Source organism: Lichenostomus cassidix, chromosome 2 (assembly GCF_008360975.1).
Source record: "Lichenostomus cassidix isolate B80296 chromosome 2, HeHo_3.0, whole genome shotgun sequence".
Classification (NCBI taxonomy): domain Eukaryota; kingdom Metazoa; phylum Chordata; class Aves; order Passeriformes; family Meliphagidae; genus Lichenostomus; species Lichenostomus cassidix.
The window spans coordinates 137,543,778-137,555,905 of NC_139482.1; the positions used below are offsets into that span (position 1 = coordinate 137,543,778).

General features: G+C 38.9%; 1 protein-coding gene across 1 annotated transcript in view; it reads right to left on the reverse strand.

Moving 5' to 3' along the window:
- Positions 1-1,400: 1,400 nt before the first annotated feature.
- EIF3H (eukaryotic translation initiation factor 3 subunit H) overlaps positions 1,401-12,128 on the reverse strand; it is an 85,317-nt gene continuing 74,589 nt past the window's right edge. The window contains exons 6-8 of the mRNA XM_085053442.1: positions 7,041-7,161; positions 3,697-3,829; positions 1,401-1,661 (exon numbers count right to left, since the gene is read on the reverse strand). Of these exons, the coding sequence (XP_084909568.1) occupies positions 1,564-1,661; positions 3,697-3,829; positions 7,041-7,161 (352 nt within the window). The 3' untranslated portion in view covers positions 1,401-1,563. The remainder of the gene's footprint in view (positions 1,662-3,696; positions 3,830-7,040; positions 7,162-12,128) is intronic.

The following is a 12,128-nucleotide window of genomic DNA, read 5'->3' on the forward strand; positions in this document are numbered from 1 at the left end:
CTAATTCAAAACAAAGAGGTTGTTTTTAACCTATTCCAAGCATTTGTTTTGCTAACTTTGCAGACTTTCCTAGGATAATGTTACTGCTGCTTCCTTCTGGACACAGGAAGCTACAGTCAGTCTTCTTTTCTCAGTTATCCAGAAGACTTTTTTTCTCTCTCAAATGCCTTATTTCAGCCTAATTATCTGCTCCTAGTTCTGTTCCCTGGGGGTTATTTTGGTGCTACAGAAAACTAGAAAAATTAAGAGTTTGAGTATTTTTTTGTATAGGAAATGAAACAATCATGTGGCACTGCAGCAGATTACTTCAGAGATCTTTGATTTCAGAAAAGTTCACTGTCTGAAAGCTAACGTTAAAAAAGTGCCCAAAGTTTCCAAAGTAAAAAGATCAGCCTGGCAATTTGCCGGATATGTGAGGGCTGAACACAATTTGCATGCATATCTACATAAATACTGCAATCACTATAGTTTAGACTGGAAAAGAATAAATTCTTAGTCTAAACCCCAATTTTCACACACTTATGACTTTAAAAAATATTCACCTTAGAGGCTGAAATATTCCAAACTTAGTCAATAATTAGAGGATGTTATTTTAAAAGACCAAACCACACTCCTTCAGCCATTTTAGGCTCTTGGAATTCAAGACACAATGACATGCAAGAAAGAACTCAAGAGGAAAAAAAAAGAAAAGAGGAAATCATGATAGTAGTATGTGTGAGTTGCCACATACTAAATCTTTAACTTTCTTGTTAAAAAGATAGGTAGCCTGAGTTCAGGAATCAAGACTCATCCACATGACAAAGCTACTGCTCTTTCATACCATGCTGGCTGCTCCAGCTACTTCTGGACTTTCTGTTGTGAACAATTCAGTAGCATCACTGAATTGCACAGAACTGTTTATGTTGTAAACGACCTTTAAGATCTTTAAAGCCAACCATTACCTGGTTTTCATTTAATTTCTCGATTCCAGATTCTGATTTCAACCCGGGTGGTGGCAGCAAGAGAAAATGGGAACACAGCACAGTAATGGTGCGGATCAGTCTCCACATCCCAGTGGTTTTGTATGTTCTGAAGGTGAAGTCTAAGAAACATTTGTGATACAGAAGGACCATTGCACCAGACTGTCCAAAGAGATTAAAATAAAAATGAGCAACTTCCCCAAATGTCTAGCACATTACAGTTGTAACTTCTCAACCAAAACTGGGAAATCTTAAATTTCTTCTATAAGTCAGTTATACTGAACATTTGTAATATTTGTTTTCATTTCCAACTCCAAGTTAAATAAAACCTGTATTATTTGCTATGACTAAACATGAACAACTGCCAAACAGCTATAAAATCTAAGTGACCACAGAAAATTCCAGTTCAATAGGGCCAACGAGTAAGAAAATACTAAAAAATCGTTAAAATGTGCCTTTATTTTTCTTATAGGAGAATTCTACATAAACCAAGCTGATTCTGTTTTACAAGACTTTCTTCCCAATATAATAAATTTTCAAGATGATCATGAACAGTGTAAAGCTGTAAATAACTCTTTTTGTTGAGGGCTACAGCAAAGTTTCTTCAGTTGTTGTAATCCTGGAGAGCCTGAGCCATGAAAAGCTTGCCCAGGTTCTGTGCATTGAACTCCTTAATATTCTGGCAGTAGGTATTAATTTGACCTGTCGAAAGGAAAGAAGAGTAAACCCTTGTCAGTTTTAAAATTCAGAAAGATCCCCAAGAACATAATTTTGTAAAAGCCACATGTGTGTGAACCACTGAGGAATTACAGAGAAGCCACTAACACTGCTTAACTACACTACACTTAGGAATTTTACATTTTCAGGATTCTCAAATAGGTTTGGAAAGAAAACTATTTAGTTTTAGGAGAACAGGTAAACTGGTATGCTCAAAAAAACCTTTACTTTTCCAGCTATACTGCTTACAATTTCTGAAAATACATATGGCAATAAAAAGAATAAGCAGCTCTTGCTGCTGAACTTAAAGCTCAATCACATTAATTCTTCAATTAATTCTTCTTGCTCTAAAAATTCTACGAGACTGAATTTCAGTTCTGCTCTTATGCATTTGCTTTGTCCATTAAAATATTTGTAACAAATATTTTTCAGCAGCAGATTGAAAATTGTGATATTCCTCTCAGACATTCCGCTAGCCTTTTTTCCACCTAACATTTCACTTTATTTGCTATTTCAAAAATCATCAGGGTATGAAGATTTGTCGGTGCTTTACAAATCAAACGTGCCCATCAAAACATTTTTATACTCTTACAGCTACAAGTTATTTCCCTTGTTAGCTAGGAATAGCAAAACATGAAGCCAGTTTAATCAAAATTAAGGCTGTTTAGAAGGCCAATAAACTCTCGATTTAATGCTCTATTTGAAAAGTTTTTAAACGCCTCAGAGACAAAAGAGCTAAGTTTTATTTTTTATCCACAAACTTTACTTCATCTAAGCTGAAGTGGATGCTTTCAATTCTTCCCCTGACTATGGTAAAAGAAAAACAAAGAAAGTGCTTTGGCTAAAAACTGTCTTTTCCTTTAAGTATAATAGTTTTCAATTCCTCTTCTTGTAAGGGGTGATTCATCCTAAGCTTTCACTTTCATAAAACACACGTCTACATACATACACTCTTTATAAGCTATGCTAGAGCTGAATGTTAAAATACTTTAGTGCTGCTAGGATTCAGTAACTGCTAAAAACTATAAAAACAATAAGGTTTTTTTAAAGACTCTGTAAGGAATAATAAATCAAGAACATTATTTCTTCTAAAAGCAGCACTTATTATCAGTGTGAAACTATTAAATATTAAAATAATAATCTCTTGGTCAGCTCAAAATTCAGGTAATTCAAATTCACTTTTTTTTAATGTCAAAGCACTCTTTTATGTACAGTATATTACCAGGATTTTGAATTTTCTCTGAGTACAGAACAAGGTGATGGCTATCTGATCCAAAAAGCCTGCTACACTTAAACAATTTCCTTTCTCATTACATTTTCCAAACTTATTTTACTTAGCAGTGTATCTAGGTTGTCTGCTCTCTGTTGACACTGTGAGGTCCCACGAATTTTTACTATTCCAGGAGGCACAGGACAGGCACTGATGGTTGCCATGCCTGCAGCACAGCAGTGAGGTGAAGAAATTGGGGGGTGGTATCTCTACCTATCTATGCTTTGTTCCCATTTATATTTTCCCTCACCTGAGGGTGCAAGAAGATGGGGATAGTTTCCCTAAATCTCTGGCCATACAAAACAAAGAAGTTATGCCCACTCTATTTGAAATAAAAAGCAAAACCTTCTCAGCTGCTGCAACAGCCAACTCAAACCTAGAAATGTTATCAATAACTTGGGGCTGCCATCAACTGCTCTGAATCAGAAGTTCCAACCTGAACAGCTCATTCCTCCCTCTTGCCTGTACAGCTCCTGAACTTCTGGAGCTGAGGGAGGAGCATGAGTGCAGGGAGCAACTACACCCATCCATGCAGAAAGCCTGCCTCTTGGAGCATTTTTCCATTTCTCCTTTAAAATTCCAAATTTAAAATATCAAGGATAGGATTTGAAATGTTACCAAGACAAAATGTCACGCCGTAACAGAAAAGGCAATGAAAAATTAAAATGCTTTCAAAGGATGCAACTGCACTTTTTCCCAAGCAGACACTCTTATATTAAAATGTAAGTTGAAAACGCTGCTAAACACTACCTGCAATAAGGAGTGACTCCATTCTTGGAGGTGGCTGTGGTGGTTTAAAAAGCTTATTGATGTCCTCCTCAGGAAGAGGGGGCTCTCCTCGGCTTTGACGCTGTATATTTTCTTGCTGACGTCTCTGTTGATACTGAAAATAAAACAACAGAATCAAAATGCAGCAGGACAAAACTGCAAAAAAATTTCTTTTCAGACATTTTCAACAAACCAGAAAGTATGTTTTAAAAATTACATTATTCAGTGCAATTCAGGTTACTACAAACAATGCTAATGCAATTCGCAGTTTATTTCAATTCACTGGCAACAAGGCATTCCCCATCCCACACTGGCACCTTAAATAAGTGAGATGCTGGAGAATTATATAGTACAGAGGTGGTGGGGTTAGCTCTTAAAATTTTTCAGAGATAAATACTGTATATGATGGAAAGAATACAGCATGGTTGATATAGGCCTCCACTGCCCCACACAGAAAAGAAAAGCAAGGTTGGAATATGTGGGTATGAGAAGCCATTACCTCAGATAGTTACACAAACCAGAAATACTCCATTTTATCCAAGTTAAAGGTCAAAACAATATCAATGTGAAAGGGGAAGAGAACTTGATTAAATAAGGCATTTTAAGCCAAAAAATATTAATTCCAAACTGAGAACAAAGTGGTGAAACCAAGCACAGTGGTTCATTTCTCCATTAATATAATAGAGTAGCAGATTCCAGAAATTATTCTGATATACATAAGAAAACCTGTTTGTTTTCAGTGCTCGTTTCTGCCACACAGATTACTCAAACTTTATAAAAATAGAGACAAATATTTCTGCAGCTATCAGATAAACATTTGTTCTTGTGAAGTTAATCAATTCAAAAACTATGTGAGATTTCATACTGTATGTGACAGCCAGGATTTAGTTATAAGGTTTGTCATCAAAGCCTTCACATTCAACATAACAAAAAAGTCTTTGAAATAAGGAGGCAAAGAGTACAGAATGTTTTCTCCCACTTACTTAAATGTATCTGAGTTTGAAAACAGTTCTTACTTGGTGGCATAATCAAATGAAGTAATTTTTTTCCAGTAGTAGTGACAAATACATGTTTTTGGACAATGTTAAAAATAAAATCTGAAATGCCCATATTTGTATGTGAATTGCATGTAGTTTCTTCTTTCTTTGCATTACCCTATTCACTTCTCAGCAGTCTGCCTATTATTCTTTATTGAAATGGTTTGCTCTTAATCACAATTGCTCCATTTTAGAAATGAAGTTACGACCACTAAGTATGCTGCAATGAGCCACTACTAAAGCAGCTATAGTTAGTAAAGAAATTAAGTGAGACACCATGGAACCTACTTTGCTCTGCTTTTCAAAATAAACAGATCCCCTTGTTATTAACAAAAACCTTTGAAGCAGATGCCATCTTTCTATTCATATTAGGCAATAAAGGAAATTTTTTGAAGGTAACATGCATGAAACTTCTATGTCCTTGGGAATTACGTAGCCAGGACAGATCGCTGACCATTTGCTGCTTCCCTAAAATATTCCCTTTATGTGAAAAAAGGCAATTTTGATTTTAAAACAGTCATTGATGAAGTCTTTCACATGAACAACAGGTGCTCTTTTTAATAATCACTTACTTTGTGTGGCAACACCTGCAACATTTTATCTTAAAAATGATCTGGCCCATTTTCAGTTGGCCAATATTGAATCTTGTCATATCTCTGTCTGCTAGATTAAAGAGTTCAAATTTATTCTTCATGCAGGTATCTCTTGAGTAAGCAAGTAATTTGTTAACTTATCACATGATGTGAATTGTGTTCACAGAAATCTTCTCTCCAGGTTTTCAAATAATTCTCACAGTGCTTTTTTCCCATTTACCACCATTTCCCTACAGTCAAGACACAGCATTGCTTTATCAAAGACAGCAAGCGCAAAGAAAGTAATACTGACTGCAAATCACAGAATAGTTGAGGATGGAAGGGACCTCTGGAGGTCACCTTTTACAACCCATCTGCTCAAGCAGGGTCATCTAGTGCTGCTCTCCATACTCAAAATTCTCTAATCAGACTGCTTTGGATTTTAAAGAGGCCCTTTGGCACCAGGAATTGAAAGTCAGCATCACCCAATCAGTATCACTATTTATTGACACAAAGCATGACTAAAATGTCCTTTCCAATCACAGAACAGTCCAACCTCTTCCCAGGCCACTGGACTATGTTTCTTTATTTCCAACTGCATGACTACATGTGATGGTACTAAGACACAGTTTGTTTTGGAACAAAACTTGTAGTTTCACCTCTTTCATTTACTGAATCTCTTATCCCTGTGTCCATGGTGTATTTATAAATTATTTTGGTTTACCATAAATCACTAACAAATATGTAAAATAGTAAAGAAAGCCAAATCCATATCACATGTCACTAGAAGTGAATTCATTTGGTAATTCCCCACTGACTAACTCATTTTATAAATCTTCTCATATCGGGTTTGTGTGGCAAGATTTTGGTAGCATGGGGGCTACAGAGGTGGATTCTGTGAAAAGCTGGCCCCATGTCCAATATGGCCAACAGCAGCTGGCTCTGAGATAGACCCACCACTGGCCAAGGCTGAGCCCAACAGTGACAGCACCTCTGGGATAAAACATTTCAGAAGGGGAGAGTAAAAAGCCCTTAATCACAGCTAAGAGAGAGGAATGATAGTATGTGAGAGAAACAGCCCTGCAGACACCAAGGTCAGTAAGGAAGGAGATTCCCCTGCAACCCATGGTTCAGAACACAGTGAGGCAGCTGTGCCTCTGCAGCCCTCGGAGCCAGGGAGGAATGTGAGGGGACCTATCCCTGAGGAGAAAGGAGCAGCAGAGATATGTGATGACTGACCACAACCCCTGCTCCCTGTCCCCTTCCACTGCTGAGAGTAAGAAGGAGAGAAAATGGGGACTGAAGTTGAGCCCAGTAAGTGAGGGGAAGAGGAGGGAGAGGTGACGGGAAGGTTTTTTATTATTTGAGTTTATTTCTCATTATCCTACTCTGATTTGATTGGTAATAAATTAAACTAATTCCCCTAAGTCAAACCTGCTTTGCCCAAGATGGGAACTGGTGAGTGACCTCTCCCTGCCCTTAGATCAACCTATGAGGCTTCCACATTTTTTTCTCCCATGCCCAGCTGAGAAGAGGAGTGATAAACTGGCTTTCTGGGCATTTGGAACCCAGCTAGGGTCAACCCACCACACTACTTAACAGGTATATTTTTAAAAGATCTTGCTTAGATCCCAATTCATGTGTCTTGGATAACACAATCCAAACTGTACTAAGTGTATAAAAACTGTTCTCATTCAGGTTTTTCCATATTACCAACCTGATGTTTCTGCTGCTGCTGCTTGCTTACATTCCTCAGGTAGGTATTATATTTAACGATGTCTTGGCTCATCTCATCCACTCTGTCCATCAGCAGCTGCAGACTCTTCCCAAGGTGATTACTGAAATAGGAGAAACATTCATGAAAGATTAAATTTACTACTAAAAAAAAGATTTAAAATTAAAAATTCATTCTGTCACTTGACCAATATTCTGCACTAACAGCACTATTTGCAAATTTTAAAGATCATGATTATCTTTGCTCTTATATTTATCTGATGATACTTTACATGGCATCTCCTCCTCTAGCATCTTTGCCCTACTGCAAATACCATGTTTAAGTGTTTTGGTCTTTCCAGGAACCTCCCAGTAATGAAAAAACAGTGCCTTGCACAAATTTACAGTTATTAAAGATGCAGGTCACACATGTAAAAGAAGAAGTCTGATGCTTTTGTCAGGCAACCCAAGCAATGTTCCAGGAGATGTGTTCAAAGAGTTTGGTTTCAAGTTACTACTTGAAATTCACTACCCAAATTTGGTTTCAGGTTTTTGACAAATGTTTAACCACCCCTCTGTTAAATATTATTCTGAATAAGAATAGTTAAATATTCTTCAGAACTCCACCTCATTAACTAGTCTATCAAGCCATGCCTGGAAGTTCAGCAGACATCCCCTGATCCTAGCTGCTGACAGGCAGTGCAGTGTCCAGTCCAGCCAGCTCCACATTCCATACCATAGGCAACATGGAAGCAGCAGGCTGGGCGCGTCCACTTCCAGTTATGCGATCTACTGCCTTGGCCAGACAAATGCAGTCTGTTAAACAACTTTTATTGTTACCATTTTTAGCAATGGATTCAGTATTTTGCAGGAATGTTCAAGTTAAGGTATACCTTCCAAGTCAAAGTTTTGGAAGTTTTTAGGTTGGTGCCCATGGAGACATCCTCCTAAATTGTGTTTACAGGGGAGAGCAGTAAAAGGACACCTTCGGCTCTCTATTGATCCCTTTGATCAGAAGCTAGTTTGTTGGCTCTGATCTAAGCCTTGCCCAGCCCTGCTTCGCTGAAGACCAACAACTAAAAAGCTAAAATCCATCCTTCTCTTCCTCAACTGAAATCTACTACTATTAATGAGAGTTTCTTTCCAATAAAAAGTTTGGTGCACTTCAGTGTCAGAATCACATCCTTCGATCACTGTTTCACCATCTGAGATTCTCTCTGCCTTTCACAATGCTTTCCTACCATCCTATGAACTGGAGAAACTCTAACTGGAAGACACAGGCATAAAGTAAAAAGAGAACCACACATGTAATACTATGCACATGCCTTTGTAATTGTAAATTATTTCCCAAATCCACAGAACTCATGGCTGGAGACAGAAGCACTTAGGAATACCTGCAGAGAACAGACACCCTTATCTCTGAGTGCAAGGACAGCTGTTTCACACACTGAGCTGCTCACTGAACAAAGGGCTGCATCAGGAACTTCAGACCACAATTTATTTACAAGCCAGAGTGTTAAATCTCACTTGCGTACAGAGGCAGATGGCAAGGAGGATTCCAGCTACATAGCAGCAAGAAAGGCGCCACTATAATAATTATTTTTAAACTTCTTGGGGTTTTTTTTGGTTGAACATTTCAAGTACATGATATTTAGAACTGTGGAATATTGCCATGACCAGGGGTGTGCATGTTTTCAGTTTTTTATAGAGCTTATATTGTATGGAGTTAGTGTTAGAACTGGGTATTATCAGAAATGCTTGTGTAGGTGCACACTAATAGCCTTGTAAGGTATGTGCACAACAGAAATACATAAGTATTTTACAGATAGTGTCCATGTGAAATACAGCAGGTTACAAAGAATGATTTTATGTGAATCTCTTTGGGACCAGCTTAGTACAGCAGAGTACAGAAACAGAGAGTTATTGTCAGAAGTTGCAGTTACACAGTGTTTGCTCTCATTGCCAGGGAAACAAAAAACAGATAACTTAAACAGATGTGAACTGAGACATGAAGTGATAAGTATGCTGCAAATACAGGACCAGCTTTTTCCTCAGTTCTCATGTGGCTGATGCCCTTTTTTGCTCCATCACTTAAAAAAATAGACCAACAGGAAGCAGTCTGTGAAAATGCGTATGTACAATGTTTAAGCAAGTTTTATTCAGCTGAAATTTATTCTGGTCATATTTAGGAAGTTAGATCACATTGCTCCAGCCCATAACACTCATCATACACTTAATTTGCCCAAAGGGTCCTTTAGACACCTCCACACCTTGTGCATTCCCTACAGCAGATCTCAAAGACCACACTGCCAGGTACCTAAATGCCCTCTTTGCATCAATACATATTAAAAAATCAATATATCTATATATCTATTTTAAGAAGGGGTGCCAGTATGTGCCGCTCACATCTTTATCCAGACTCACTTCTCTACAGGGCTCTGTGACAGCCAAATGTAGACAACATGGAGCTCAGCACTTGCATTTGTTGTTGTTCTGGGGGGATCAGTAATAAAGAAACTGCAATTTCAATGGCTGCATTTCAGTCAGCAGATTCAGCAAAAGAGTCAATTAAATTGAGTTTACATTTAAATTAGCAAGTAGCGCAGACCAACAGGAACAGATCTATAAAGCAAAACAGCTGGTGCTGAGAAACCAATGGCCATGCTACATGTGTTTGGAGGGGTTCTTATCACTACTTCTGACATGGTCCAGTGATCTGAAAGAGGCTGAAGCATAGTAATTATCCTCCCAATGCCTGTTTTCAGTTTAGTTTCATCTGAAACAAGTCAGGTCTGAGATCACCCAGTGGTGATAATCTGAGAGCATTCTTGAATTGAACTAGAAGATAGCTCCACCTTAAGATAGCACCAGGAGACCACCCCTCCCCTCTGGTATCAGTGAATCTTAATGGAAGAAAACTATAAGCTGCAGAACTGCTTTCATACTAAGCATCACGAAGACCCCCCCACATGGGGACTGTGCTCTTTTTTATGAAGAAATATAGATCATAAAAGAGAGGGAAAAAATTAAAAATCAGACAAAGTACCTGCCATGTGGATTCTTACATATCTAATGAAGAATAATCTAATGTGAGAGCACTCCTTCACTGCAACTATTCCCAGGAGCATGGACCTGTAAGGAGTGACCTGTAGAACTTCTGGAAATTTATCATTTGAGACTTATCTGTGTACCTTAGATAGCATAATCAAAAATGCCCCAAAATGACAAACAGATACAAACTGCCAAATGGAAACTGTCAAAGCCTCTTTACATCATAAAACAGACCAGAAGCTACAGTCTGGAAAGCAACTTCTTGTGCTGCGCATTTTTGCTCTAACAGCCTTATATTTGATGGGGTATAATCCTTTACCCACAAGGGCAGATATAAAATTAGATCATTTACACACGGATTACTTCTGATTCCTTGTTTAACAATTATCAAATACAAGGGTCAATTAATTCTGAGGGTGAGAAGTAGAAACCTGTGAGCAGAGTAGCCTGATCTGCAGATAACACTCATGGTCTTTCCTGTCTCGTTTTTCCTGCTTCCACTCACTACACAAGGGCATCCTCTTAGGATACAGGTCTGGCTAAGACCTGAATGCAAGCCTTCCTCTTCCTGAGGGAGTGCTTGTACCACCAGAGCCTCCCTTTGCAGATGTATCTTATGGAGAGCAAAGGTGCAGCTCACTGCTGCCAGCAAAGTCAGTTCAAGAGGTTCCAGCATCAGCATCTTCCTGCCTCTCCCTCTTTGCCCAAAGGTTACAGCACTCTGAGTTGCATGGATTCATCTGTTTGCGTGGGCACACTTCAAGCTCTTTCAGTGAAATAGTCTATTGCAAATGTAAAAACACCCCCTGTTGGGGTTTCTTTTTTTCTTTTTTTTTTTTTTTTTTAAGGAAGGCAGAGGGAAAGGCTGGAAGGGAAGAGTGGGAGTCTGACTTTTTCCATCATACTATTCCACAAAAGCTATTTGTACAGCCATATTCTGAAACAGATGAGGGAATAAAAATCTTTGAGGGTGGGAATGATGTAGAGATGAAATGGGGGTGGTGGGGAGAAACAAGGCAAGCAGCTGGGGTTGGAACCTCAAACTGGCTCCGCTTCTGTAGCATTCATAGTGGGGAACTACATATGAAGCCCACATTTACTTCAGCATCTTTAATCAGAAAAGGGCTCCAGACACACTTGCTAAAGGTCTGAAACACCCAAAATGAAGCTTCAAGTCAGACACCCAAGCTTCAAAGAGAAGCAGCAATTCCCGTGGCTCTCAGTGCCCACGTCCTGTTCCTTGGTTTTGCCCGTCTCCAGGCACAGCTCCCAGGCCTCAGCTGGCACAGCCCATGGAGCCATGCTAGCCCAGACGGCTGCTTCTCTCGGCTCCTCTGAGGTCTGAGTCACGGTGCTGCACCCAGGCACCCAATTTTGGGCTGTAATGATTCTGAAGCTGGAGATGTGTAAAAAAGATGGTCCCCTAAACTTGCCTACAACTGCCATAATTGGACCCCCTCACTTTTTTTCATTTTGCTTGTGCCTAATGAAGATGAGAACGAGGAACAGCAAAAGGAAGCGTTAGAAAATGCTGTATCTGCTGCTCATTTTTTCCACTTTCCATCAGCTCCACCGAGGCCCCCTCTCAGCCACTGCTTTTTGGGAAAAGTGCCATCCTGTACAGCATTTTTCCTCCTGGTGGGAATAGCTTTGGGTGGATTAGAGAAGAAGTACTGCTGGGCAAAGCACATATTTTTGATTAAAAATTTGTAAGGTACGTTCCCACCACTTAGCAGAACTTGTTTACATCTCAGCATTTCAGCCTGAGTTCAACCTGTGCTGTTTAAGAGGATTTTGTCTGAATGAGATATGTAAGTCAAGAGCCTTCAGTTCCATTCCGTTTTCTATTCCGACTTTGATGTGTGCCTTTGGGCAACACATTTACTCTCTCTGTGTCAGGTTCCCCCATCTGCAAATTAGAGATTTTCATAATTATCTTAATAATCCATTAAGCCCATTGAGATTTTTGAATAAGCAGTGCAATGTATAAAGGTTAATATTGCTTTCAAAAGCCAAAGCAACCCTACTTATGTCACTTCTG